The sequence below is a fragment of the Lepidochelys olivacea genome (assembly GCF_965140295.1).
Source record: "Lepidochelys olivacea isolate rLepOli2 genome assembly, chromosome: 20".
NCBI classification, from domain to species: Eukaryota; Metazoa; Chordata; order Testudines; family Cheloniidae; genus Lepidochelys; species Lepidochelys olivacea.
Window position 1 is genome coordinate 5,627,058 of NC_140430.1, and position 23,317 is coordinate 5,650,374.

A 23,317-nucleotide genomic window follows, 5' to 3' on the forward strand; every position below is an offset into this window, starting at 1 on the left:
TCCCCTCAGCCCCTTTCCCAAATTCCAGGCTCGGCTCGGCCCGGTAGGCGCAAAGATGGGCCTGGAGGCAGCTTGCCAGAGCAGTGAGCCGGGCTACACAGCAGGGCAGAAGCCTGGCGCCAGCTGGGAGGCACTGGCGGGGGGGCGTATTTTCCCCCGGCAGGTTGTTCTAGGGCAGTTACAAGTGGGATCCGAGAGCTTCCGTCGAAATTTGTACAAAGGAGAAAAAAAGACGCGGCTGGCTAAGGCCCCACGTTCCACTCCCACCAGTAGACGGCAGAGAGACGCCTCTGCCTGGAGGTCATATAAATTCTTTATTAGACAAAAATAGATCTCTTCTCTTAATTAAATCGCCCCCCCCCCCACAGAGCGAGGCCTTCGGCAGCGGCCGGCTGCAGCCCTTCCTCCGCACTGGAGGCAGATGGCGAAGCAGCGGCTGTGGGGCGTTGGCTGGGCCCCAGCTGCCTCTCCCCCCAAGGCGCTGGTGCTCTCGGGCAGCAGGGCCAGAGTCGGCCTTGCCTGCGCTGGCGGGGTCTCGGCTGAGGGAGCAGCCCGCCCCCGTAGGCAGCTGGCCCCCCGCGAAACAACCACCCCCTCGCATTGGGGCTGACGTTGCACTTGCTAACTCTCCCGCTGCTGGGCGGGGGCCTTGGGGATAGAACCCAGGAGTCCTAGCACCCAGCCCCGCCCCCGCTCTAGGTCCCACACCCCTCCATGAGCTGGGACTAGAACCCAGGAGTCCTGAGCGCCAGCCCCACTCCTCCTTTAACCCCCTAGACCACGCTGGCTCTGCTCTTGAATCCTGTCAAAGCCAAGTGCCCGCACCGATCAGGCCGGGAGCATGAACTTGTCCCTCCCACTCCCTCGGCGCCCGGCAACCCCAGGCAGGGCCAGGCACCCTGGGGTGGGCCCTGGCCTTCCTGCCCCCTGCTCCTTCAGCACTTACAGCTTCTCACACACTTCCCCCTCCAGGATCCCTCGTCCCCTTGGCAATGGCCCAGCCCCTGGCTGCCCACCTCTTCCATGCCCCCCACTGTCTCCAGTGACCCTGCACCCCCCGAGGCCACCCCCTTCCACAGCCCTGAGCATTAACCCCTGCTATGCCACCACAGGGTGTGAGACCGAACCGGGCCCCCCCGTTAGGAAGGTGCCTTTGGTTTTTGGTGGCTCTGAGAGGGTTAAAGCTTTGAGCTGGGGGGGGGGGAAGGGCTAGATGAGAAACCCCCCCTCCCCATCCCAACTGACGGGAGAGAGGGATCAGGCCTGTGTGAGGGTCAGCAGATGGGTGGGCCGCACCCGCAGGCCAGCCCCTGCCCCCGCTGGGAGCCGCTGTCCCCTGCGTGGCTGGGCGCTGGCCGGGGAGGGCGGCGGGGGGGGGGGAAGGGGCAGGGCTGGCATCTCTCTGCGGGCCGTGGGCGAAGGCCAGCGCCCACGTCTCTCTCCCCCAGCCTCGCTCATTTCCGGTGCGTCCCCAGCATGACCTTGGTGATGAAGTTGACGATGGCCAAGGCCGGCTGCTCAGGGTCGAGCTCGGCGAAGAGGTGGCAGACGTTCTCGCAGGGGCTGCCCTGCTTCTTAGCCACAAAGCCGAAGAGCCTGCGAGGGAGGAGACGAAACTGGAGCGAGCCGGCCGGCAAACCAGCTTCCCCGGCGCTGACCTGGCCCCCCGCACGGCGCTGACCTGACCCCGTGGCGCTGACCTTGCCCCACTGGGTCAAACCTGACCCCCATGGTGCCACTCCAGCCCCACTGCACCCACCCCAGCCTTGCTGTGCCCACCCCGGCCCCACTGATCCCAGCCCCATTGCACCCACCGTGGCCCTGCTGACCCCAGCCCTGCTGCGCCCACCCCAGACCTGCGATGTCCACCCTGGGGGAAACAGGGTGAAATCATAAGGATGCTACAAGCAAGCGCATCCATGGGACAAACAGAAAGGCCAGCCCCAGAGCAGAGCCCTGCAGGTTACTGGACAGGGTGGAGGAGTTCCCTGGGGAAGGGTTTTTAATCTCAGCTGTGCTGGGGTCCCTGTGGGAGGGTCTGTCTGTCACGGCTGTGCAGGGGTCCCTGGGGGAGGCTCTGTCCCAGCCGTGCAGGGGTCCCTGCGGGGAGGCTCTGTCGGTCCCGGGCGTGCAGGGGTCCCTGGGGGAGGCTCTGTCTGTCCTGGCCGTGCAGGGGTCCCTGGGGGAGGGTCTGTCTGTCCCGGCTGTGCAGGGGTCCCTGGGGGAGGCTCTGTCCCAGCCGTGCAGGGGTCCCTGCGGGGAGGCTCTGTCGGTCCCGGGCGTGCAGGGGTCCCTGGGGGAGGCTCTGTCTGTCCTGGCCGTGCAGGGGTCCCTGGGGGAGGGTCTGTCTGTCCTGGCTGTGCAGGGGTCCCTGGGGGAGGCTCTGTCTGTCCTGGCCGTGCAGGGGTCCCTGGGGGAGGGTCTGTCTGTCCTGGCTGTGCAGGGGTCCCAGGGGGAGGGCTGTGCAGGTCACAGGGTCTCTGATTCTACACCAGGGCAGCCCCGTGGCGTGAGTGGGCTTTGGCTGCAGCGCTGGCCCGGCCCCTCCCTGCACTCACTTGGAGGTGGTGCCGTCCGGATTCGTCCACCTGCAGTTAAACAAACAAACAGCCCTTGTCGCTCAGCAGGGAAAATGATATTTGCTCCAAGGGACACCGATGCTAGGGGGAGCACCCGTTGACGCCAGACTCCCAGCATGGAGCTCTGTGGGGAGCGGGGCAGGAGGGCTGGCCATGGGGGGGGAACTCCTGGCTACTGTAGTCCCAGTGACCCCCAGCAGGGGGTGCTGTGGGGAGCGGGGCAGGAGCGCGGGCCATTGGAGGAGCACCCGGCTACTCCAGTCCCGGCCTCTCTGCAGGGGACGCTGTGGGGAGCGGGGCAGGAGCGCAGGCTGTAAGGGAGCGCCCGGCTACTCCAGTCCCGGCCTCTCCTAGCAGGGGGTGCTGTGGGGAGCGGGGCAGGAGGGCTGGGCGTGGGAGGGAATTCCCGGCTACTCCAGTCCCGGCCTCTCCCAGCAGGGGGCGCTGTGGGGAGTGGGGCAGGAGCGCAGGCCATCGGGGGAGCGCCTGGCTACTCCAGTCCTGGTCTCTCCCAGCAGGGGGTGCTGTGGGGAGCGGGGCAGGAGGGCTGGGCGTGGGAGGGAATTCCCGGCTACTCCAGTCCCGGCCTCTCCCAGCAGGGGGCGCTGTGGGGAGTGGGGCAGGAGCGCAGGCCATCGGGGGAGCGCCTGGCTACTCCAGTTCCTGCCTCTCCCAGCAGGGGGCGCTGTGGGGAGCGGGACAGGAGTGCAGGCCATCGGGGGAGCGCCTGGCTACTCCAGTCCTGGTCTCTCCCAGCAGGGGGCACTGTGGGGAGCAGGGCAGGAGCACAGGCCATCGGGGGAGCGCCTGGCTACTCCAGTTCCTGCCTCTCCCAGCAGGGGGCGCTGTGGGGAGCGGGACAGGAGTGCAGGCCATCGGGGGAGCGCCTGGCTACTCCAGTCCTGGTCTCTCCCAGCAGGGGGCACTGTGGGGAGCAGGGCAGGAGCACAGGCCATCGGGGGAGCGCCTGGCTACTCCAGTTCCGGCCTCTCCCAGCAGGGGGCGCTGTGGGGAGCGGGGCAGGAGTGCAGGCCATCGGGGGAGCGCCTGGCTACTCCAGTCCTGGCCTCTCCCAGCAGGGGGCGCTGTGGGGAGCGGGGCAGGAGCGCAGGCTGTGGGGGAGCTCCTGGCACCCACTGTTTGGGTGTGGACGTGTCCGATACCTCCTGTCCTGTGGGTCCGTGCTGCAGAAGGTGATGCTGGTCACAGGGTAATGGCGCCGGAAGAACAGCCTGTTGGATCAAGCCAATGGCTGGGTGTCAGTGCAGGGTGCTGGGCAGGTGGCCCGGGGCAGGGTCAGCCCCCCAGCACGAGGACGGGAGAAGGGGCAGCGAGGGGATGGGGGGGAGGGGTATTTGCAGCACAGGGCGGAGCCTGGACAGGTGATGCCCGCCGTAGGTGGGGGGTGGGGCCTGGGATGCTCCACGGTAGGCAGAGGGTGGAAGGGATGCCCCAGAGAGGGCAGGGTTGGGGCCTGGGCAGAGCCTGGGGGTCTCCCCTTACAGATCAGGGCAGGAGGGGGACAGCGTGTGCCTGCCCAATGGGACTGCCCCCTAGGAGGGGGGCACGGTGCCTGCCCACGTGGCAGGGGAGACACTTACTTCCTCTGATTGTCTGTCAGGGTGATGCCCTGGGTCGAGACCTTGAAGTGCACGAGGCAGGCGGGCGGGCGGGGGCTGCAACTCAGGGTGCTGGCGGCCGCCTTGGCCACGGCCTGGGGGCCCGTCAGCGACTCCGTCTCCACCGAGCTGAGGTAGAGCACGCTGCAGGCTGGACAAGGGACGAGCCGTCAGCACCGGGGGGCAGCCCCCAGGGGCCTCGTTCCCCCCAGCCCTTGGCCTCAGCACCATGCCCCAGCCGGGGGGAGCCGGGCTGGGGCCCCCCACAGGTCTGACTGGGGAGTCAGCTGGCCCCAAACCCCACCCCCAACTCTCTGTGACCCACCAGACCCCCCTCTGCAGACCCCAACGGAGAGACCCTCCCACCCCAGTCCAGGTCTCCCGGCCAGGCCGCCCTGCGCTGCCAGAGAGGGTGGCCATGAAGCTGGGCCTGGCCTGGGCTGGCTCTGTGCTGAGTAGCCAGTGGGCGTGGGTGGGCATCTCCCAAGACCCCCCAACTTTACCCATGTGATCCCTACTGCCCCCATGCCACCTCAGCCGGCTCCCAGCCCCAAGGGGGTGCTGGGACCGCCCACCCTGCTCGGCCCGTCTGACCTACCTGCACCCTGCTTCAACAAATCAGCCGCCGTGCTCACGTTGGTGGGAATGGCCATGTCCGGGGTCTCCTCCATGGGATCTGAGCGAGAGAGGGATGCAGAGGCAGTGTGGGCTAGTGGCTGCAGCAAGCAACCAGGACTCCTGGGTTCCATTCCCAGCTCTGGGAGGGGCATGGGGGGGCTAGTGGTTAGAGCAGGGGGGCGGGGCTAGTGCTGGGAGTCAGGACTCCTGGATTCCATTCCCAGCTCTGCCAGGGGCCATGCCCTGGGGACAGGACTCCTGGGTTCACCTGTCTGTGCGGCCTGAGTTCGTGTCAGTGTGGGTGGTGGGGATCTGGCCTGCTAACAGCAAAGCAAGCCCTTGTTTCGGGGGGGATCTGGGTGCTGCCCTCATGGAGCAGAGGGGCCCTGGGCTTGTGGCCTTGTCCAAGCAGCCAGGAACCGCCTCGGCCAGGGCTGAGGGATGCAGGCGGGATTCAAACCTGTGGGTAGCACCCCCTTGTGGGAGAACGCAGTCAGGGCAGGGCCTCCCTCTCTGCTGACAGAGGGGTGCAGGGCGGGAGGTGCGGGGAAGGGTGCTGCCCCCTCCCTGGGTGCCCGAGTGGGTGTGTGCAGAGCATGTTCTGCAGCAGTGTCAGATGGGACCATCGCCACGGGCCCCTGGGGCTGAGAGGTCTCCAGAGCCGGGGCTGGGGGTGCCCCCTCCCTGGGTACCCACCTCTGCTGGGGATCCGGAGCTTGCAGGGCAGAGAGATGGGGGTGATGGAGTGCTGCGAGACCAGGGCGGGCAGGCTTCCTGTAGGGCACACGCACAATCAGCTTCCCCTGCCCCAGCCCCTTCCCCGGGCCCACAATCAGCGGCTCCTCTGGCACCTGCCCCCACCCAGCCCTCTTCCCCATGCACCCACCCTGGCCCCCTTCCTCGATGCCCTTTGCTACCCAACGCCCGAGCTCTGATGTCCTTCTGCTTTCACCCCCTCCAAGACCCCGAAGCAGGTCCAGCCTGCTGCCCCTCCCCTCTCCCCGCCACTGCACCCCAGACTCCCCCCTGCAGGCAGCGAAGGGGCGGGGGGCAGAAGCCCCAAGCGGCGGCTGGGGTGAGGGACAAGCTGGCGTCTTTGCAGGAGACCCAAGGCCAAGCTCCGTGCCTGGAATGGGCTGGGGTGGCAAGATGCCCCCTGCTGCGGGTGCCGATCGCTCAGTGGTCGACATGCCAAGGGCTGGCAGCCAAGGGCCGGGGAGTTGAAGGACATGAGTGGGGGTCCCCCACCCCCATCACTCACCGAAATAGGGTTCATTCTGGCAGCCCTTGATCTTCACCCCCTTGGGGCCTGTCTCAATCAGGAAGTGACGCACCAGCTGCTCCATGGGGTCACCTGGGCAGGGACCCAGCCAGGTGAGAGACCCTCGCTGCAGACCCGCCGCCCCTCCCCAAGCCCCACGCCCTGTCTCCTCCTTGGTGCCGGTGGGGCTGGGAGTACCCTGGCAATGGGGTGGGCACCAGCTCCCAAAGGGCAATGGAAGGGCTAGTAGGGTAGGGGAGGGGGTTGGCAGTCAGGACTCCAGGGTTCTGTTCCTGGCTCTGGGAAGGGAACGGGCTCTAGTAGTTTGAGCAGGAACGAGCCCAGGAGCCAGGACTCCTGGGTTCTCTTCCCAGCTTCCTGCCCCAGAGTCTGTGCCTCAGTTTCCCCACCTACAACCTGGGGGTAATGGTCATCGGTTCCTGCTGTGGGGATCAGCCAGGGGTGTCTGCGCCTTACCTTTGGAAGGGAGGGTGAGGCAGTTGGCCGGGGGCGTCGCCACTTTCAGAGCCAGCCCGTAGGCACCTTGGAAGGAGTTGCTGTCGCGGATGAGGAAGCAGCCGGGCTCCTTGTCCTTCAGCAGGGCGATGGCTGCTCGAGGGGGACGACAAAGGGAAGAGCCTGTTTGAGCTTCCTGTGTCAGCCGTCACCCTGCCCGCTCCTCTGCCAGCTGTCGCCTTGCCTACATTGCCCACGAGGGAGGATCTGTGGAGAGAACCACGGCACCCCCCCACGAGTCCCCTAGCCCTGTAGCAGCCAAGCCCCGTGGTGCAGGTGGGGTGCCATTCAGGGGGGAAGCTGCCTCCTGCCCCACAGGGGTTCATGCCCAGACGGTGCCCGCTGCATGGCCCTGGCCGGGATGGAATTCGGGCTGCATGTCCCAGCCTGCCCCTCCATACAGACTGACTGGGGTGACTGGACAGCCGAGCTCTGAGGATGCCCCTGGTGTCCTGGATGGTTCTATATGGGAGGGGTGTGCGGCCTTCTAGTTAGGTTTGGGGGGCGGGAGGGGCGAGGCTGACAGCCAGGCCTACTGGGTTCTATCGCCAACTGTAGGGTTCTGATGGGAGTGGGGTCTAGTGGTTAGAGCAGGGTGGCAGCTGTCAGGACGCCTGGGTTCTGATGGGAGTGGGGTCTAGTGGTTAGAGCAGGTGGCATTTGGCCCTCTGGGTTCTAGTCCCAGCTCTGGAAGCTGAGTGCAGCCTGGAGCAGGAGTGCAGGTCTAGGGAAAGATTTTTCCTACTTAAAAATATATCACATGGCTGCTGCTAAATTCTAACCAACCCGTGTGTGAACTGAATCAAGGTAAGCCCCGCTCCCCCGGCCCCCCCCCAGCACACTGTACCTTGGTCCCGGGACAGGTTGGGTTTATACCAAAACTTGGACGTATCCTGGACAAATTTGACGTTGCTGTGGCTCTCTGGCTGCGTGTCTGAAAGGGAACAGCGGCCCCCGGTGAGCCGGACGGGGATGCCGGTGAAAGAAACCCTTGCTCACGTTTCAAGGGGGAACCTACTAAACTGGGGGGGGGGGGGAGTATCTCACCTTCCGTCATTGCTTCCAGCTCAGCCTCTCCCAGCAGGGGGCGCTGTAGGGAGTGGGGCAGGAGCGCTGGCCATAGTGGGAGTTCCCAGCTACTCTGCCTGGCCTCTCCCAGCAGGGGCTTTGTAGGGATCGGGGCAGGAGCACTGGCCATAGCAGGAGTTCCCAGATACACTGCCCGGCCTCTCCCAGCAGGGGGCGCTGTAGGGATCGGGGCAGGAGTGCTGGCTGTAGCGGGAGTTCCCAGATACTCTGCCTGGCCGCTCCCAGCAGGGGGCTCTGTAGGGATCGGGGCAGAAATGCTGGCTGTGGGGCAGCTCAGACCCTCACTGCCTGGGCTGGCGGACTATGAAAGGACCCTGGTGCCGTCCTCCCATCCCCGCAGCGGAGCCTATCTCCCACCTGGGTCTGGCCTGGCGGTGTCGGGCGCGAAGGTGACGTGGTGGCCTGTCCCGGTGCCCCGTCCTGGGGGTGAGCTCCTCTCCCAGCTGCCAGCCGCTGGTGTGTGGCGCTTCTCAGGCAACGGCGGCTGCTGCAGTGAATCGCAGGCGTGGCCCTGGCTGGGGGAGCCCGGGGGCAGCGGGCTCCTCTCCCCGCCCGAGTAGTAGGCTGTGGTGATGGGGAAGGCAGGGGTCGGGGAGCACTGCAGGTCGGAGGGGCAGTAGGGGGCTGGGACCTGCACGCTGATGGGGCTCGGGAGGGGGCTGCCGTTGGGGCAGCGGGCCAGGGTGCCCGGGGCCAGCTCGGCTCTGTCACTATGCAGGTGCCCGTTGTAGGGGGCTGGGTTCCTGAGCGTAGCTGTCGCTCTGCAGCTGGCACAGGCCGGGCTGTGGATGGGCGCGGTCGGGGGGCTGCGTTGGTCCAGCCTGTCCATGCCAGGAGGCAGCGGATGCGCTGGGGTCCCATTGCTGGGGGATGAATCAGGGGAGACAGCTGGGTAGCTGGGGCCATTCAGGTGACGCGGGCTGTCTCCCGGGTTCACCCTGGATAGGCCGGTGCCCTGGGGCGGGCTGGCGGGACTGTGGGCTCGGAGACAGGGCTGCCTTGGGGCCGGCCCATTGGACTGGGCCCTGGAGGTGGCTCCGTGGGCACAGGCCTGTGTTGGAGAAGGGGGCTGTGTGGGGCTGGGCGTGGCCCCTGGCAGGACTAAGCTCATCTCTGGGGTTCTCTTGTCGCTGGGTGGGGCTGTGTCCTCGGGGCTGGAGCATGCCGAGCTCTCCTGCAGGCTGGCAGCCGGGGTGCTGCCTTTGGGCATCGCTGGGCTGTGGAATCACAGAGGGGGCACACTCAGTATCACCCTAGGCACCAGCCAGCACATGAGGGGCAGGGCACAGTACAACCCGCAACACTGGGGCCAAGGGCCCACAAAGGGCAGACAGAAGCTTGTGCCAGGGCAGCAGGGCACAAGCTGGTGCTTCCCCGGGGGACCCCAAGAGGCTGTTCCTAGTGGGGACGACTGTCCCCTGGCCAGGGGCAGGGAGCTTCGACCCTGGCACAGCTGGTGCAGGGGGAGCAGTGCCCTGGCACCGGGGGCATGAACCTATCACTCCCAAGGGGTGTTGGGGGCCTGGCAACTGACAGGGGAGCTGGTCTCCTTTGAGTGTGTGTGTGTGGGGAGACTGCTTCTGGCCCTAGGACCCCTCTGCCACTGGGCCTTGCTGCGCCCACCCTGGGATCTCTGGGTCTGTGCTGCATGGGTGACTCCATAACCACCCCCTGCCCTGCACAGTGGGTGGCACGCACCTGTCTTTGCTCTGCACCGGGCTGCTGGTGTGCAGAGGAGTTGGCGGGCCTGACAGCTCGGGGGGCGTGGGGCAGGCGGCGTGAGCCTCCCAGGGGGGCTGGCGCAGGGAGCCAGGGGCGTCTCGCCAGGGTGCCTCGTCCCCAGGGCCCTGCATCTCTGGGGGGAGAGCAGCCAGCGTGAAAGGCAGGCCATGCCCCCCACCCTCCTGGCTGTCAGCCAGATTTCCCCCCTCCCCATCGGCCACATACCAGCCCGCTCCCCCCACAGCTATAAGCCACCCACCACCCCCTTTTAGCCACCATCAGTCCTCTCCCCTGCGTGGCTGTTGGCAAGATTACCCATCCCTCCATTAGTCACACATCAGCCCTCTCCCCCCAGGGCCACTAGCCAGTCCCCAGGCCTGGTAGCCAGTGCCATGCCATATTAGGGACTCACCGGCAGGCGTCTGGTCCTGGTGCCCCGGGCGTGGATAGCCCTGGCCTGTCTCCAGGGACTGGGGCTCGTAGCTTTGCTTCCTGGAGGCTGGGTAGGCTGAGCTGACAGGGGACGCCGAGCTGGATGGGGGCGAGTGGTAGCCCGGCGTGTCCGGGGGGGAGGCGCAGGGCCTGGCTGGGGACCGGCCGTAGAAGGGTGGCTGGGGGCAATGGGTGGGGGGGCCACAGGCATAGGCGCCGTGGGGCAGCAGGGCGGGGTAGGGTGGGCCATAGCGGTAGTGGAAGGGCTCCAGGCTCTGCTCCATGCCCTTGTGGCCCTTCTGATGGGCGCCGGGCATGGGCTGTGCCAGGTAGCTGTGGCCGAAGTGCGCCGGCATCTTGGCATGGGCGGGCTCGAACTCAAAGACCTCGTGATGCCCCCGGGTACGCTGGCTGTAGGCGGCCGGCATCAGCAGGGGCAGGGACTGGCCGGGGTGCCCTGACCGGGACAGGGGGGACTTGGCACGCTCATGGGCCCACTCCTCGGGCTCGCGGCTGCCCAGGTGCAGGCCGTAGAAGGCGGTGGTGGGGGGCAGGCCGGCTTCCTCGTGAACCTTCTCCTGGCAGTCCTGGCACGGGCACAGCTCCAAGCCGCACGCGGGCTCCTCCTCCAGGATCAGCACCTCCCGGTAGCTGGGCGGCTTGTAGGCCAGGTCCTCCCGCTTACCGGGGCTGTGGGGCAGCTCGTAGGCGTAGGGGTGGGCGAGGGGCTGCAGGCCCTCGGAGAGGGAGCGATACACCCGCCGTTTCTCCCCCGGCCCGGTCTCCTGCGGCAGGCAGGGGTAGCCCTCGGTGGGGTGCAAGTGGACCCCGTTGGTGCTGTAGACCAGGCGCCGGCGCTCCAAGGTGCCCTCTGGCCTGTAGTAGGCGCCATTGGGCAGCCTCTCGGGGCTGTGGGCGCCCGGGCAGCTCTGCGAGCGGTAGCCCAGGCGGCAGGAGCAGTGGCGGGTCAGGCCGGGGCGCCGGCTGGGGTACGCCAGAGGCCCGAAGGGGCTCATTTCCACCAGCTCGTCTTCCAAGATGGCCGTCTCCCTGTCCCTGGCCCCGTTGCTGGGCGGGCATCCCCCCAGCTCCCGGTGCGGGGATGCCCCGCTCTGTTGTTTGGGGGTCTCCGGCCTGGCCTTGACCCCGAAGCCCCCGAGCAGCCTGTCCAGCTCCTCCCTCTCGGCCGGCGTGGGCAGCGGCTTGGCGGGAGGGGAGGGTTCGGCCAGCATGGAGGAGTGGCCCGAGTCACTGCTGACGGAGAGGAAGCGGCTGCCCTGCTGGGTGGAGTCGGCACTGGCCGGGCTCCCGCTGCCGCCGCCGGAGAAGCCGCTCAGGTTCCGCTTCTTCTTGATCTTGGCGTAGAGGCTGCCGTCGATGGGGCCGCGGGTGTGGGACATGTCTGTGGGGGAGCAGACAGCAGGGCCCAGTCAGGGCTGTCCTCGGGCACCGACCGCACAGGGATGCCAGGACGTGTGATCGGCCAGCAGGGTGGGGTTCGTCCCTGCCAGCAGGGGGCAGCACACACGCACATAGGAGGGCTCATCCTCGCCAGCAGGGGGCAGCAGAGACACACACACACAGAGCAGGTCTCATCCCCTCCAGCAGAGGGCAGCAGGGACACACACACACGGAGGAGGTCTCATCCCCTCCAGCAGGGGGCAGCAGGGACACACACACACGGAGGAGGTCTCATCCCCTCCAGCAGGGGGCAGCAGGGACACACACACACGGAGGAGGTCTCATCCCCTCCAGCAGTGGGCAGCATGGACCCACACACACACTATGCAGGGCTCATCTCCGCTGACAGGGGCAGCAGGGACACACACACACCCCCTAACTTCCATTCATACCTTTGAAAATCTCACTGACAACCACAAAACGAAACCCACAACAACTTCATGAACAGAGAGAGCCTCCCCCAGAAAAAAGTTACACACACGTAAAGTCACACACACACACACACACAGACAGAGACGCAACCCAAAGAGGCACATACAGACATGAACACACACGTGTCCTCACAGACACACATGCACGACTTCAGAAATTCACTTAGACTCGTTCCACCAGGGGGTGCTAGACCCCAGGAACAACCCTTCCTGCCAATGACCAAATATCCCGGAACCATTACTTTCCCACAAATCCCCTGGTGGTTTAAGACATTCATTTTCTGCCCCCGCCCCAGCCCCCCAAACCCTCCCCCAATCAGAGAAGCCATCACAGATCCTCATGTCAATCCCTTTATCAATTCACTCCCCTTGGTTTGGAATCTCTCTCTACAAAACTGTAGGTCCTACACAAACACTGGCTCTTGCTTCAGGGGTGGGTTTTGCTGCTGCCCCTTCTCTCCCTGCGGTAGGCGCTGTACATATGTCACAAGCAGCTGGCCCCAAAGCGATCGCCATTAGAGCCAGTCGTGCATTTACTGACAAACCGGCATGGGTGTGTGTGGGGGGGGAATTCGTGAAGACAAATGCTGATTTAGCAGAAATGGTTTGTGAAGCCAGGGCAGGGGCGGCAAGTCCCCCAGTTCGAGCTGTGTCTGGAAAAAAGTTTTGACAATTTCGAAAGAAAACGTTCCAGTTTCCCAGTTCGTAATGACTTTTTGTGCTGCAATTTTGGCTCATTAGAGTGAAAAAACATTGCGGGGCGGGGGAGAGGAAGAAAGGTCAAAATTGAACCAAAATGGTTCCAAGTGATCAAAACAAAACATTGACCCAGTGACCCAAACTGACATATTTTCCCCAGTTTTTTGGGTCATGTTTTTGGAGGTTTTGACTTTTCGTCCTGATTTGGGAGAGGAACATTTTTGAAACTCTGGAAAATATTCGTGGGACAGGAAAACCATCTCCCTCCTCACAGTCTGAAGAGACAAAGGGCAGGAGGGGAAACTGAGGCAGAGAGAGGGGCAGCAGCTTGGCCAAGGTCCCAGGGCAGCGGCTGAGCTGAGAAGAGAAGCCAGGTGTCCTGACTTCCAACCAGCCCCGTAGTCACATTGTTCTCTATGGGTGGCCCCACTGCCCTGGCCAGTCACTCCTGTGGCATACGGGAGCGGGTGGCTGGGGGTGGCTGTGCCCAGGCCCTGCCGGTGCCCGGACGTACCTTCCAGGCTGTCCTCGTGGTGCAGGTTGAAGTTCTCGTAGGAGTCCCAGCGCACCATGGGATCGGAGATGTTATAATCCACTGTGATGGATGGGCTGTTCCGTAAGGTCTCCAGGCCTGAGGGGAGAGAACTGGTGAGGGCCACGGGCTGAGGCAGCCCTCCAGCTGGGAAATGGGCCCTTTGTGGGCTGCTCCCTCAGTGAGGGACTGGGCTGAGAGCAGCCTAGCTGAGGGGGGTGGGGGGTCTCCTGGCTGTTGGGGGGCTCCCACCAGCTGGGGGGGATCTCCTGGTTCGGGGGGTCCTCCCAGCCTGGCTCAGGGCAATGGGACTTCTGGCTTGGAGGTGTCAATCCTGGCTCGCTGGGGGGGGGTGGGGCGTGTCCTACCGGCTTGGCCCAGGGGGCAGGGGATTCCTGGGCGAGCTTGGCTCAGCGCAGCAGGGTGGGGGAGGCTTAGGGGGTGCTACCACTGTGCAGGGGAACTTTCCCCCCTCCCTGCCTGCCAGCCCCTCACCTTTCATCTTCTCAGGGCCAGAAGAGAAGACGAACTCCACGCTGGCTTCAAAGGGGAAGCGCTCGTCTGGGGAGAAGAAAGGAGAGCGTAGCACACGGTGAACAGAGGAGCTTTTGGCTGAGGGTACAGCAAGAGCGGGTGGGAGGTCCCAGGCATGAGGGGGCAGGGGGAGCAGAGGGGTCCCAGGCACGAGGGGGCAAAAGGGAGCCAGGGGTCCTGGGTATGAGGGGGCAGGGGAAGAAGAGGGGTCCTAGGTACAAGGGGGCAGGGGGGATCCCGGGGTCCCAGGTACGAGGGGGCAGGGGAAGCACAGGGGTCCCAGGTACGAGGGGGCCAAGGAGAGCAGAGGTTCCTGGGTATGAGGGGGCCAGGGGGAGCAGAGGGGTCCCAGGTATTGGGGCAGGGCAGGTCACTGCCACAAGGTGCGTACAGGGTTCTGAGCTGCATGCTGACGCCCCGTTTGGAGCCTGCCCATGGTACCGCCCCCTGCCCTGCTCACCTTGCCAGGCCTCGTCCAGCTCATCCTTCCCGAACCAGAGCTGGGTGCCGTGGATGGTGCACGTGTGGAATTGGATGCGGAAAACCACGTCCCGGTCAGAGCTGCAAGTCTGCTTGTGGTAGCACTTCACCTGGGGGGGGAGGTGAAGGTGGAATCAGCCCTGCCGTGGGGGCCCCCCCCCGGGCACATGCAAACCCACGGACACGCCCACAGCCCCCCATGCACACCCACGTCTGTGCACACACACACGTGGATCGCCCCATCTGCAAACAGAGGCACACTCATACACACCCATCGTGCACGCTGATACCCCCACGCTCGCACGCACACACACGGGCACACTCACCCCCCATTTGTGCACACTGGCACCCCCCCCATCCTGGGTGTGCACAGCCCCAGGCTCACACCTGTTGCCTGCCTTGCAGAGCTGTCTGGCAGGCAACCGAGCCTCAGCCCCCCAGTTCCTCCTGCTCTGTTGCTAGCAGCCCGCTGAGCCTGGGCTCAGAGCTGGTGGTGATGGGCTCTGGACTTTGTGCCCACTCCTTACCCGGCAGAGCCTCCCCCCTTCCTGGAGCTGGCCGTACTCACCATCACGTCCCCTTTCAGCAGCAGGGCTGGCTCCAGGGTGACACACAGCTTCTGGGGGCCGGGGCCCGGGACGCTGCTGCAAGGGAGGGCAGAGAAACACGGGGCTGGGGTCAGAGCGTTGGGGGACGGGCCCAGCAGCTCCCAAGCAGCAGGTGCCTCATACTCACTAGATCCCCGAGGTGTAGACGAGCTGCATGGACTGGTAGATCTTCAGGAAGGGCTGGTAGCCTAGGGCGGGATGGGGAGAGGGGGCAGAGGGTAAGGGGGCAGGCTGCTTCAGCCAAGGGCTGAGCCAGTCTGGCAGGGAGCCCTCGTAACTGGCTCAGGACACAGGGGCATGAGCTCCCTGGTGAGGGTGCAATGCCACACCCATGCGGGGAGGCCCGAACAGCTGGTTCACATGTGTCTGTGCCCCGGGACTCCTGGGGGTGCACGACGCAACGCGGGCCCACTTTGCACACGCCTGCAGGTTTGGGCATGTGAGCGTGCCCGTTTTGCACACCCCAGCACATTCGCACCCGCGTGAGCGTGCCCATCGTGCACATGCCAATGGGCGCGCGTGTGTGCACGTGTGCCCATTTGGCACACAGCAGCAAGTTGACGAGTGCTCATTTGCACGCACCCGTTGGGTTGGCGTGCACGCCAGCATACACGTTGTGCACGGGTCTGCAGGTTCACACATGCGTACTCACTTGTGCGTGCGAGTGTGAGCGTGCACATTTTGCACACGATGGCAGGCTCACCCACACGCGTGCGCTTGCTTTGCGCACGGTGGCTGATTCCACCTGCATGGGTGCCCACCTGTTGCACGTGGGAGCGTCGGCACGCACCCGGGGCCGGAGTCTGCGTGTGCCCCCTGGCACTCACCTCCGCTGGCCTCGAAGCTGGGGATGGCGGGAATGAGGACGTGGTGCAGGAACAGGGTGTTGCTATTCATCTTGATGGTGCCCGACAGCAGCCCGCTGAAGTACTTGATGTACCTGGGGGGTTCAGGGGGGACAGCTCAGCCCCAGGGTCCTGGCCCTCCCCGCACTGGAGCGGGCGGGGGGGGAGGGGCCAGCCAGTGGGGACCCTCCCCTGTCCCTGAATGGTCACCACATCCCCCTCCTCCGCCTCTCGCCCCCCACCTCACCTTTTCTGGGATGGCTGCAGGGACGCGGCCACTTTGTCCTCGCAGAATTTCCGCATGGTCAGAGTGCCAAGGGCCTGGTCCGCGCTGCGGGGGAGAGCACAGGGGTCAGCGCGGGAGCCCCCGGCCGCCAGAGCGACCCCTGGGCTCGGGGCCTGACTCTGCTCCAGGGGAGGGGAGAGAGGGGAGCAGAGGAGTGTGAGGGAAGGAAGAAAGGTGTGGGGAACTGCCCTGGGGGGTGGGGGGAACAGCCAGGGCCGGGGGGGGGTATTGGTGGAGGGGGTGGGAGTGGGGAGGGGAAGAGCCCTGGGGGGTGGGGGGAACAGCCAGGCTTGGGGGGAGGCTGGGTGGGAGTGGCGGGGAGGTGGGGGGAAGAGCCAGGGTGGGGAGGCGGGGGAGGCTGGGTGGAGGGGGTGGGAGTGGGGAGGGGAAGAGCCCTGGGGGGTGGGGGGAACAGACAGGGCAGGGGGGGAAGGCTGGGGGGAGTGGGGAGGGGAACAGCTCTGGGGGTTGGGGGGAACAGTTGGGGGTGGGAGGTAACTGCCCTGGGGCAGTGGGGCTGGGCCAAGGGGAAGCAGCCAGGGCGGGGCCGGAAATAGGGGAAGGGGACGAGCACACGCCAAGGGATGGGGGGTCAGCCGGGAGGGAAGCTCACCGCCCCCCCACTCCGTACCTAGCAGAGATCTTGCTGTAGTGCATATAGGCGGCCACGATGACGCCCGTCTTGCCCTTGTTCCCCTGCAGCGGAGCGAGAGCGTCAGGGCCGGCGTCCCCCCCAACCCCCCCAGCACTGCCAGGGCCCTGCAGGGTGGGGTCCCTGCTGCAGCCCAACCCCCAAAGCAGCATGACCCCGCCATGGGTCAGGGGCACTGCCCACCCCAACCTCCCCCCATTCCTCGCTGTGCCCCTCCCCAGCCCCCCGCCTGCCCCCCAGCTCCACCCTGCCCCCTCACCTTGCAATGCAGCACCACGACGTGCTGGGGGTCCGAGTTCAGCCAGGTCTCCATGGCTTTGCAGATGGAGCAGATCTTGTCCAGGGGGGGCGCGTGCATGTCCGGCCAGCCGAAATCCTGAACCTGCGCCACGTTGGGGTGCAAGCAGTTAGATTCCTCCTCCCACCCCCAACACAGCCAGCTGGGAAGGGCCAACTCAGAGCTAGAGAGTGGGGTCCCGCTGCCCCCTCCCTGGAAATGGTGCCCTTCCCTGGGAGAACCCAGGGATCTCCCGAAGGACGTGGGGTGCCCCTCCCCTCTCACCTTGGGGTTCAGCCTGCTGATATCATGGCGCTTCTCGGACAGGTTGAAAAGCTGCAAGGCAGAGAGCGAGCTCATTGGCTGCCGGACCGCGACTGTATCCTCCCCCTGCTCCCATCCTCCCCTGCTCTAACCACTAGAGCCCACTCCCCGCCCAGAGCTGGGATAGAACCCAGGAGTCCTGGCTCCCATCCTCCCCTGCTCTAACCACTAGAGCCCACTCCCTGCCCAGAGCTGGGATAGAACCCAGGAGTCCTGGCTCCCATCCTCCCCTGCTCTAACCACTAGAGCCCACTCCCTGCCCAGAGCTGGGATAGAACCCAGGAGTCCTGGCTCCCATCCTCCCCTGCTCTAACCACTAGAGCCCACTCCCTGCCCAGAGCTGGGATAGAACCCAGGAATCCTGGCTCCCAACCCCCTCGCTCTAACCACTAGCCCCAGCTGCCTTTCCCTGTCCCCTACCGTGTACTTATCCTCGTGCTTGGACTTGAGCATCTGCGCCACCTCGCGCAGGTTGCCGCGGTAGCGCTGCTCCTCCAGGGCAGGGGGGAAGAAGACGGAGATGATGCGCTCAGTGATGTAGGTCAGGTCGAAGTCATACTTGCGCTCCATCACGTGGTCCAGGCTGAAGCTCCTGGGGTGGGGGGTGAGTGTCGGGGTGTACCAGCTCCTGGGGGTATCCCACCCCTGCAGGGCGGGCAGCTCCCTGGGGTATCGCACCCAACTAGCAGGGTGCCTGGCTTTACCCCACCTCGTGCAGCCCATTGATGTACCCCCGGATCAGCAGTGGATCCCCCCACTTGGTGTCTGAGCCAACCCCCCCTCCCCCCCATGGCAGGGGCAGCGGGCAAGGAGCAGGCTACGAGCCGTACCCTCCCCGGCCTCACCCACTCACCTGGGCAGCGTGCTCCGTTGCTTCGAGGTGTGGAGGGATTTGGTGGAGCCCTGGGGGATGAGAGGGGAGGGGGGATGCCGGTCAGCGTGGGGAAATCTGGGGTCCCCGTGGCCCCGTGTTAACTCCTTGGCACCGAACCACAGCCCCGGGCCCAGGCTGCTGGGGGGTCGGGGACGGGAAGCAGGGTGGGAACGGCCCGGGAGAGCGGGGAGCGCCTGCGACAGGTCCCGCCCGGGCCCAGCCTGCAACTCGCGATCCCCCGGGGGGATGTCAGAGGCCAGGATCCAAGCTGCCCTCGCTCTGTTCCCAGAGTCCCGCTGACCTAATGGAATTGGCTGTGGGCGGGGGCCCCGGCTCCCAGCCCAGAGGACGGGCGGAGTTCTCCACTCGCCTCCCCCCACTTGTAAGATCTGCACCGGCAGGCTAACTCCTCGCCCCCCGGCTGCACCTCTTCTGCCTCAGGCTGCACAGCGACACCTGCTGGGGGCAGCCAGGGTGCAAACAGAGCAGGGGGAGGGGGCGGGGTGGGGCGTGTGGGGGGCACTGGGCCTCAGAGGGCGTGGATGAGACAGGTCAGCACACTGGGCTCCCACCAGCCGGCACAATGGGGCTTTGGCCCAACCCCGTGTGTCCTACGGCAACACCCCACAGGGCCTAATGAATGGGCAGGGCCGGAGATGGGCAAACAACCCCCTCCCCACCATCACCCCATCCACCCCCCTCCCCGTACCTCATGGCCCAATTCCCTTCCACACCTGGCCGGTATGGGAATAACCATGCAGGGTCCTGGAAGGGAAATCCAGATCCCTTCGCAAGCTCCCCGCATCAGGCGTCGGGGACGTCTCAAGGGGAGGGTTTCGGAGGCTGGCCCCCGATCACACAGAATGCCCCCTGCAGCGTCACTCCTCTGCCATCACAGGCCAGCCTGCCCCCGGCCCTGCACCGAAATGGACGGGGCAGAGTCCATGGGGCAATGCACCCCTGCAGGAAGAGGGCTCCCCCGGGCTGAATTCCCCAGGCGCTATGGGTCAGCAACCCCCCTGGCTGCTTCCCAGATCTGCCTTCTCCCCAAGGAAAGGGTCATTTCTGTAGCCCACCCAATAAAAAATCCCAGCATCCAGCCGTCCCCCAAGCTTTGGGGGGAGGGGGGCTGGGATCTCTCCCCATTTCCCCTGGGGCGGAGGGAAGGTCCCATGGCGGCTTATGCCAGGAGTGGGGCATGGATTTGGGGTGGGGTAGTGGCTGGATAAACGGAGGCAGGGACTCACCAAGTGCTCGATGCGCCGGGCCGGAGCAGTGTTTCGCCTCTGGAGTAGGGGGAAAAGGGAAAAGAGAGCGTGAGTGGAGTTGACAGGAGGAGATGGAGATTGATAGCGACGCATCAGCCCTTTCCCTGAGACGCCAGGCCTGGGCGCCGAGCCAGCTGGCCCCGAGGTCAGCAGCTAGAGTTTGTAAACCTCCCCCGATTGCGTGATGTGGCCCGGAGCTGGGGGTGGAGGAGTCAGGAACCGGGAAGGAGCAGCAGGAGGCCTTGCTGGCGGTTCAGGGAGGTCAGAGGTGCTCTTTTGACAGCTTCAGCAAGTGGAACTCCCTGTTTGCTAGCAAAGGTGGCCCAGTGACGCCGGAAACCTTGCTTCTAGTCCCAGCTCTGCCCCTGAGCTGCTGTGTGACCTGGGGTGAGCCTGTGTGCCTCAGTTTCCCCTCCAACTCCTTGTTAGATAGTGCGTGCCTTCTGTCTGTTATGTAAGCCCCTGAGTCATTCACAGCTTTGGAGCCTGGCACTTTAGCAGCTCACGCTTCTAGTTCCACAGCGCACTCCCCATGTTGGCCAATGAGGCAGCTGTCACATGTACAGCACCCAGCGCAATGGGTCCTGATCTCAGCTGAGCCCTTTAAGGCAGGTAATAAGGAGGGATGAGCCCCAGCTCCGCCTTGGGGACCAGTTCAGTGTCTGTGGGTTCCTCAGCCTCTCTGCTGAGATTTTTCAGGGGAAGCCAGCAGGTGCCCCCTTCCCCCACCCCCGCTCCCAGCTGTTGGGAAGTGAATTGTGGCCCTGTTTCCTTCCCAAGTGACCTGGAGCCCAGCTGGCACAACCGGTGGGCAGCAGGGGAAGTGAAATTGACATCGGGCTGAGGCGGTCTGCCAGCGAATCAACTTGGGAAAGGATACAGGATCAAAGGGAGCAGGTGGGGAAAGCTAACGCTGGCCAGAGGGCTCTTAGTTCCAGGAGCTTCTCGACCTCCTGCTCACGAGCTAGGGCACAGAGCAGGGTGGGGTGCTGGAGTCACCCAAATGCTGACACTGGCCATGGGCACAAAGGGCTAAGATTGACTCCAGGGATGGAGAGGGCAACGCAGGACTCAGCCGAGGGGAACAGACCGGTGGCCCGTTCAGTCCAGAAGACACCAGTGGCCCATCCTCCCAGAGGAGACTGAGACTCGTGGTCCATCTGGCCCAGAAGAGATCCAGGGTCCATCCAGCCCTGTAGCCCGTTTCCCACAGTGGCCAAGCTTGGATGTGGCCATGGAAGATGAAGCATGGAGGAGGAGTGCCTAGCAGGCTGCAATCGTCGTATGTTTCATGGCCATTAAAGGCAAAGCTGTTGAGTCCATGGGGGCTGTTGGTGGAAATCCAGCCAGTTATTCAGGTGCCCAAGATTGGATCTAGGGGCCTCCTAGGCTCCCAAATGGACTATGTGTCAGCCTGACTGCATCAAGAAAGCAAATCTGTGTGGTCAGGCTCCATGCTCCAGGCCCGACATCAGCTGTGGGGGTCAGAAAGCTGCCTGCGGGGGTTAGTATTGCATTGGCAGCTTCCTTGGGAGCATCAGGCTACAGGGACCATGGGCTGGCAGCTCGGAAATTCTGGGCTGGGGCTGCCCCAACTTCTAGCTATAAGGTACCTAGATGAGCTCCCTCACCACAGGATCAGAGCACATCACGTGAGGCACCCCCATGAGGCAGGGCAGGGCTATTATCCCTGTTGTATATGTGGGGAAACTGAGGAACAAAGTGACAAAGCCATTTCCCCAAGGTCACCTGAAGCCTGTGGCAGAGCAGGGATTTGAACCCAGGCCCTCTGAGTCTTACTTTAGCCCCCTATGACTCTGAACATCATCAGAACTCTCCTCACCTGACTGTCCTTCACACGCTGGTGTCATTTGCCCCCACTATGCCCTGGTGTAAGGGCAACCCGAGGTGTGGCATGATGGAGAATCAGGCCCTGGCAAGTTTCCCAGGGGACTTTCCTGTCTCAGGCCAGAGAGGAACCCTCCTGCCAAAGCCACTGGCTGGGAGATGATACATCTGGAACTTCTCTGACAGGGCGGAGTGGGACGATTTTTCACTGCCAAGGACTGAGCTCACCAGGCAGCAGGTCCCAGGGCTGACGTCCACACCAGCTGTTTGTGCACCAGGCAGAGACAGCAGCATCGAGCTTCCTCCACGCTGCTGCGTTGCTGACGTACCCCGGTGTAGCACCCGGGCGCGGGTGCACTGCAGGCAGCCACAGGGTGACTACTCCCTCTGGAGATGGGTTCTATTCCCTCCCACCCAGCCTGCCAGGGGACACTTGCCCACTGAGACACCAAAGGCAAAGGCCACCAAACAACCATCAGCTGGTGACAAATAGTCATTGCTGTCCTGACCCAGCTTTGAACCAGTGACATACTCACGAGCCTGAGCCTGCTCCCACTTATTCTCCACTGCACCCCCTATCCCTGGCCTGGATGACTAGGGGACTGGAATACATGACTTATGAGGAGAGGCTGAGGGAACTGGGATTGTTTAGTCTGCAGAAGAGAAGAGTGAGGGGGGATTTGATAGCACCCTTCAACTACCTGAAAGGGGGCTCCAAAGAGGAAGGATTTAGACTGTTCTCAGTGTTAGCAGATGACAGAACGAGGAATAATGGTCTCAAGTTGCAGTGGGGGAGGTTTAGGTTGGATATTAGGAAAAACTATTTCACTAGGAGGGTGGTGAAGCACTGGAATGGGTTACCTAGGGAGGTGATGGAGTCTCCTTCCTTTGAGGTTTTTAAGGTCAGGCTTGATAAAGCCCTGGCTGGGATGATTTAGTTGAGGTTGGTCCTGCTTTGAGCAGGGGGTTGGACTAGATGACCTCCTGAGGTCCCTTCCAACCCTGATATTTTATGATTCTATGATAAGGCCGGCCACCAGGAAACACTTCATCCGGTGGGGTTATCCCAGCTTTTCACATCAGGATATACCCCGGCATTGAGGCCCGGATGCCACCCGACTCCCAGGCTCACTCGCAACATGGGTATCTGCACCACTTCCCGCTGGTTTAGAAGAACCCCCTGGAATTTACCCGGCCTCGCTACGGACTCCGATCAGGAGCTCTCTGGCTGCTGAAAATCAGGCCTCCAGCTGGGCACCCGAAAGTCGAAGCGCCCAATGGAAAGGGCAAATGGCTCACCCAGCGCTGAAATGCAGCCAGCTCTGGGGTGGGACGTGGCCGCTGGTTTGCAGCTACGCTGCATCCCATTTAGGACAGGAAGTGAATCCGAGTGTATTCCATGCCAGTGGCGCTGTGCATCTCCAGCAGCCCGGTGCCCTCTGGAGGGATCTAGGCCAGAGCGGTTGATGAGCCTGCTACGGGGTCAGCTGGGTGAGGTGGATCTGTTCGCTCACGCACTAGATCCCGTGCATTAAGATCCTGAAGGCCCAGGTTTAATTTCTGCTGCCAGCGTCCCAGCCTGGAGCCCGGCATTACCCAATCCAGCGGAGGCCAGTTGGAATGACCCAGGTTGGAATTTGGCCAGGACCGGGTGGAGGCGGCTCCCACTCTCGAAAAAAGTTCCAGGGGAAGGAGCAGGAGTCACCAGGTGCTTGGTTCTCCGTTTGGCCTGAAAGATAGCATCTCGAGCGGCACCGGGGTCGGCACCGGGGCCAAGGGACGAGGGCTCCTTTCTGAGCATCCCACGCAGCGGCCCGTCACTCTGGGACTTTCCTGAGCCGTCTCCCACCCACGCCCCGACCCAGGCCTCTGGCGAGATCGACCAGGGACCCAGCGCTGGCAGATATGGACTCAGGGGGAGCAAGGCTGGCGGCTGCCGGGGCCGGCACGTGGAAACCGCCCGTCTCCTGCACCCCTACCCATTCTAGCAGCCGGTGGCTCAGTGAGAGATCGCCGGAGGGGTGCCAATGGGGACAGACCGATCTTGGCACTTACCAATTCAGGCGGGGGAAGGGGCTGGCAGGATGACGCCACCTGAAACAAGAAGCCAGAGTGGGGGGTCAGGGCGGTGCGGGGACCCCGGCTGGGCAGCGTCTCCTGCAAATCAGTGCCGTGGCAGCCACCGGGATGCTTCTTCCACCCCCCTCCAGACGGGACGTCTCCTCCCCTGGGTTGGGGGCGGGGGGAGGAGGGGGAGGAGACTGTGGCTGGCTCCTGAGGTGGGCTCTGTGCAGCGAGGGGGCTGGACCCCCCTTGGCCATGGGGCAGGGGTGTTTTTCTTGGCCCCGGCCGGCCCTTTCCA

At 64.3% G+C, this 23,317-nt stretch overlaps 1 protein-coding gene across 4 annotated transcripts in view; it reads right to left on the reverse strand.

Annotated features, from left to right (window-relative positions):
• Positions 1 to 301: 301 nt before the first annotated feature.
• Positions 302 to 23,317, reverse strand: part of TNS2 (tensin 2) — a 52,379-nt gene continuing 29,363 nt past the window's right edge. For all 4 annotated transcript variants that reach the window (XM_084610752.1, XM_084610753.1, XM_084610754.1 and 1 more), the window contains 26 exons: positions 23,011 to 23,049; positions 19,087 to 19,125; positions 17,819 to 17,868; positions 17,386 to 17,557; positions 16,927 to 16,977; positions 16,624 to 16,746; positions 16,344 to 16,408; positions 15,674 to 15,757; positions 15,409 to 15,521; positions 14,709 to 14,769; positions 14,542 to 14,617; positions 13,954 to 14,083; positions 13,455 to 13,520; positions 12,942 to 13,058; positions 9,817 to 11,238; positions 9,381 to 9,537; positions 8,040 to 8,899; positions 7,441 to 7,527; positions 6,555 to 6,686; positions 6,078 to 6,170; positions 5,513 to 5,590; positions 4,797 to 4,874; positions 4,181 to 4,349; positions 3,743 to 3,811; positions 2,559 to 2,588; positions 302 to 1,596 (listed from right to left, as the gene is read on the reverse strand). In XM_084610752.1, the coding sequence (XP_084466878.1) occupies positions 1,455 to 1,596; positions 2,559 to 2,588; positions 3,743 to 3,811; positions 4,181 to 4,349; positions 4,797 to 4,874; positions 5,513 to 5,590; positions 6,078 to 6,170; positions 6,555 to 6,686; positions 7,441 to 7,527; positions 8,040 to 8,899; positions 9,381 to 9,537; positions 9,817 to 11,238; positions 12,942 to 13,058; positions 13,455 to 13,520; positions 13,954 to 14,083; positions 14,542 to 14,617; positions 14,709 to 14,769; positions 15,409 to 15,521; positions 15,674 to 15,757; positions 16,344 to 16,408; positions 16,624 to 16,746; positions 16,927 to 16,977; positions 17,386 to 17,557; positions 17,819 to 17,868; positions 19,087 to 19,125; positions 23,011 to 23,049 (4,503 nt within the window). In that variant the 3' untranslated portion in view covers positions 302 to 1,454. The remainder of the gene's footprint in view (positions 1,597 to 2,558; positions 2,589 to 3,742; positions 3,812 to 4,180; positions 4,350 to 4,796; positions 4,875 to 5,512; positions 5,591 to 6,077; positions 6,171 to 6,554; positions 6,687 to 7,440; positions 7,528 to 8,039; positions 8,900 to 9,380; positions 9,538 to 9,816; positions 11,239 to 12,941; positions 13,059 to 13,454; positions 13,521 to 13,953; positions 14,084 to 14,541; positions 14,618 to 14,708; positions 14,770 to 15,408; positions 15,522 to 15,673; positions 15,758 to 16,343; positions 16,409 to 16,623; positions 16,747 to 16,926; positions 16,978 to 17,385; positions 17,558 to 17,818; positions 17,869 to 19,086; positions 19,126 to 23,010; positions 23,050 to 23,317) is intronic.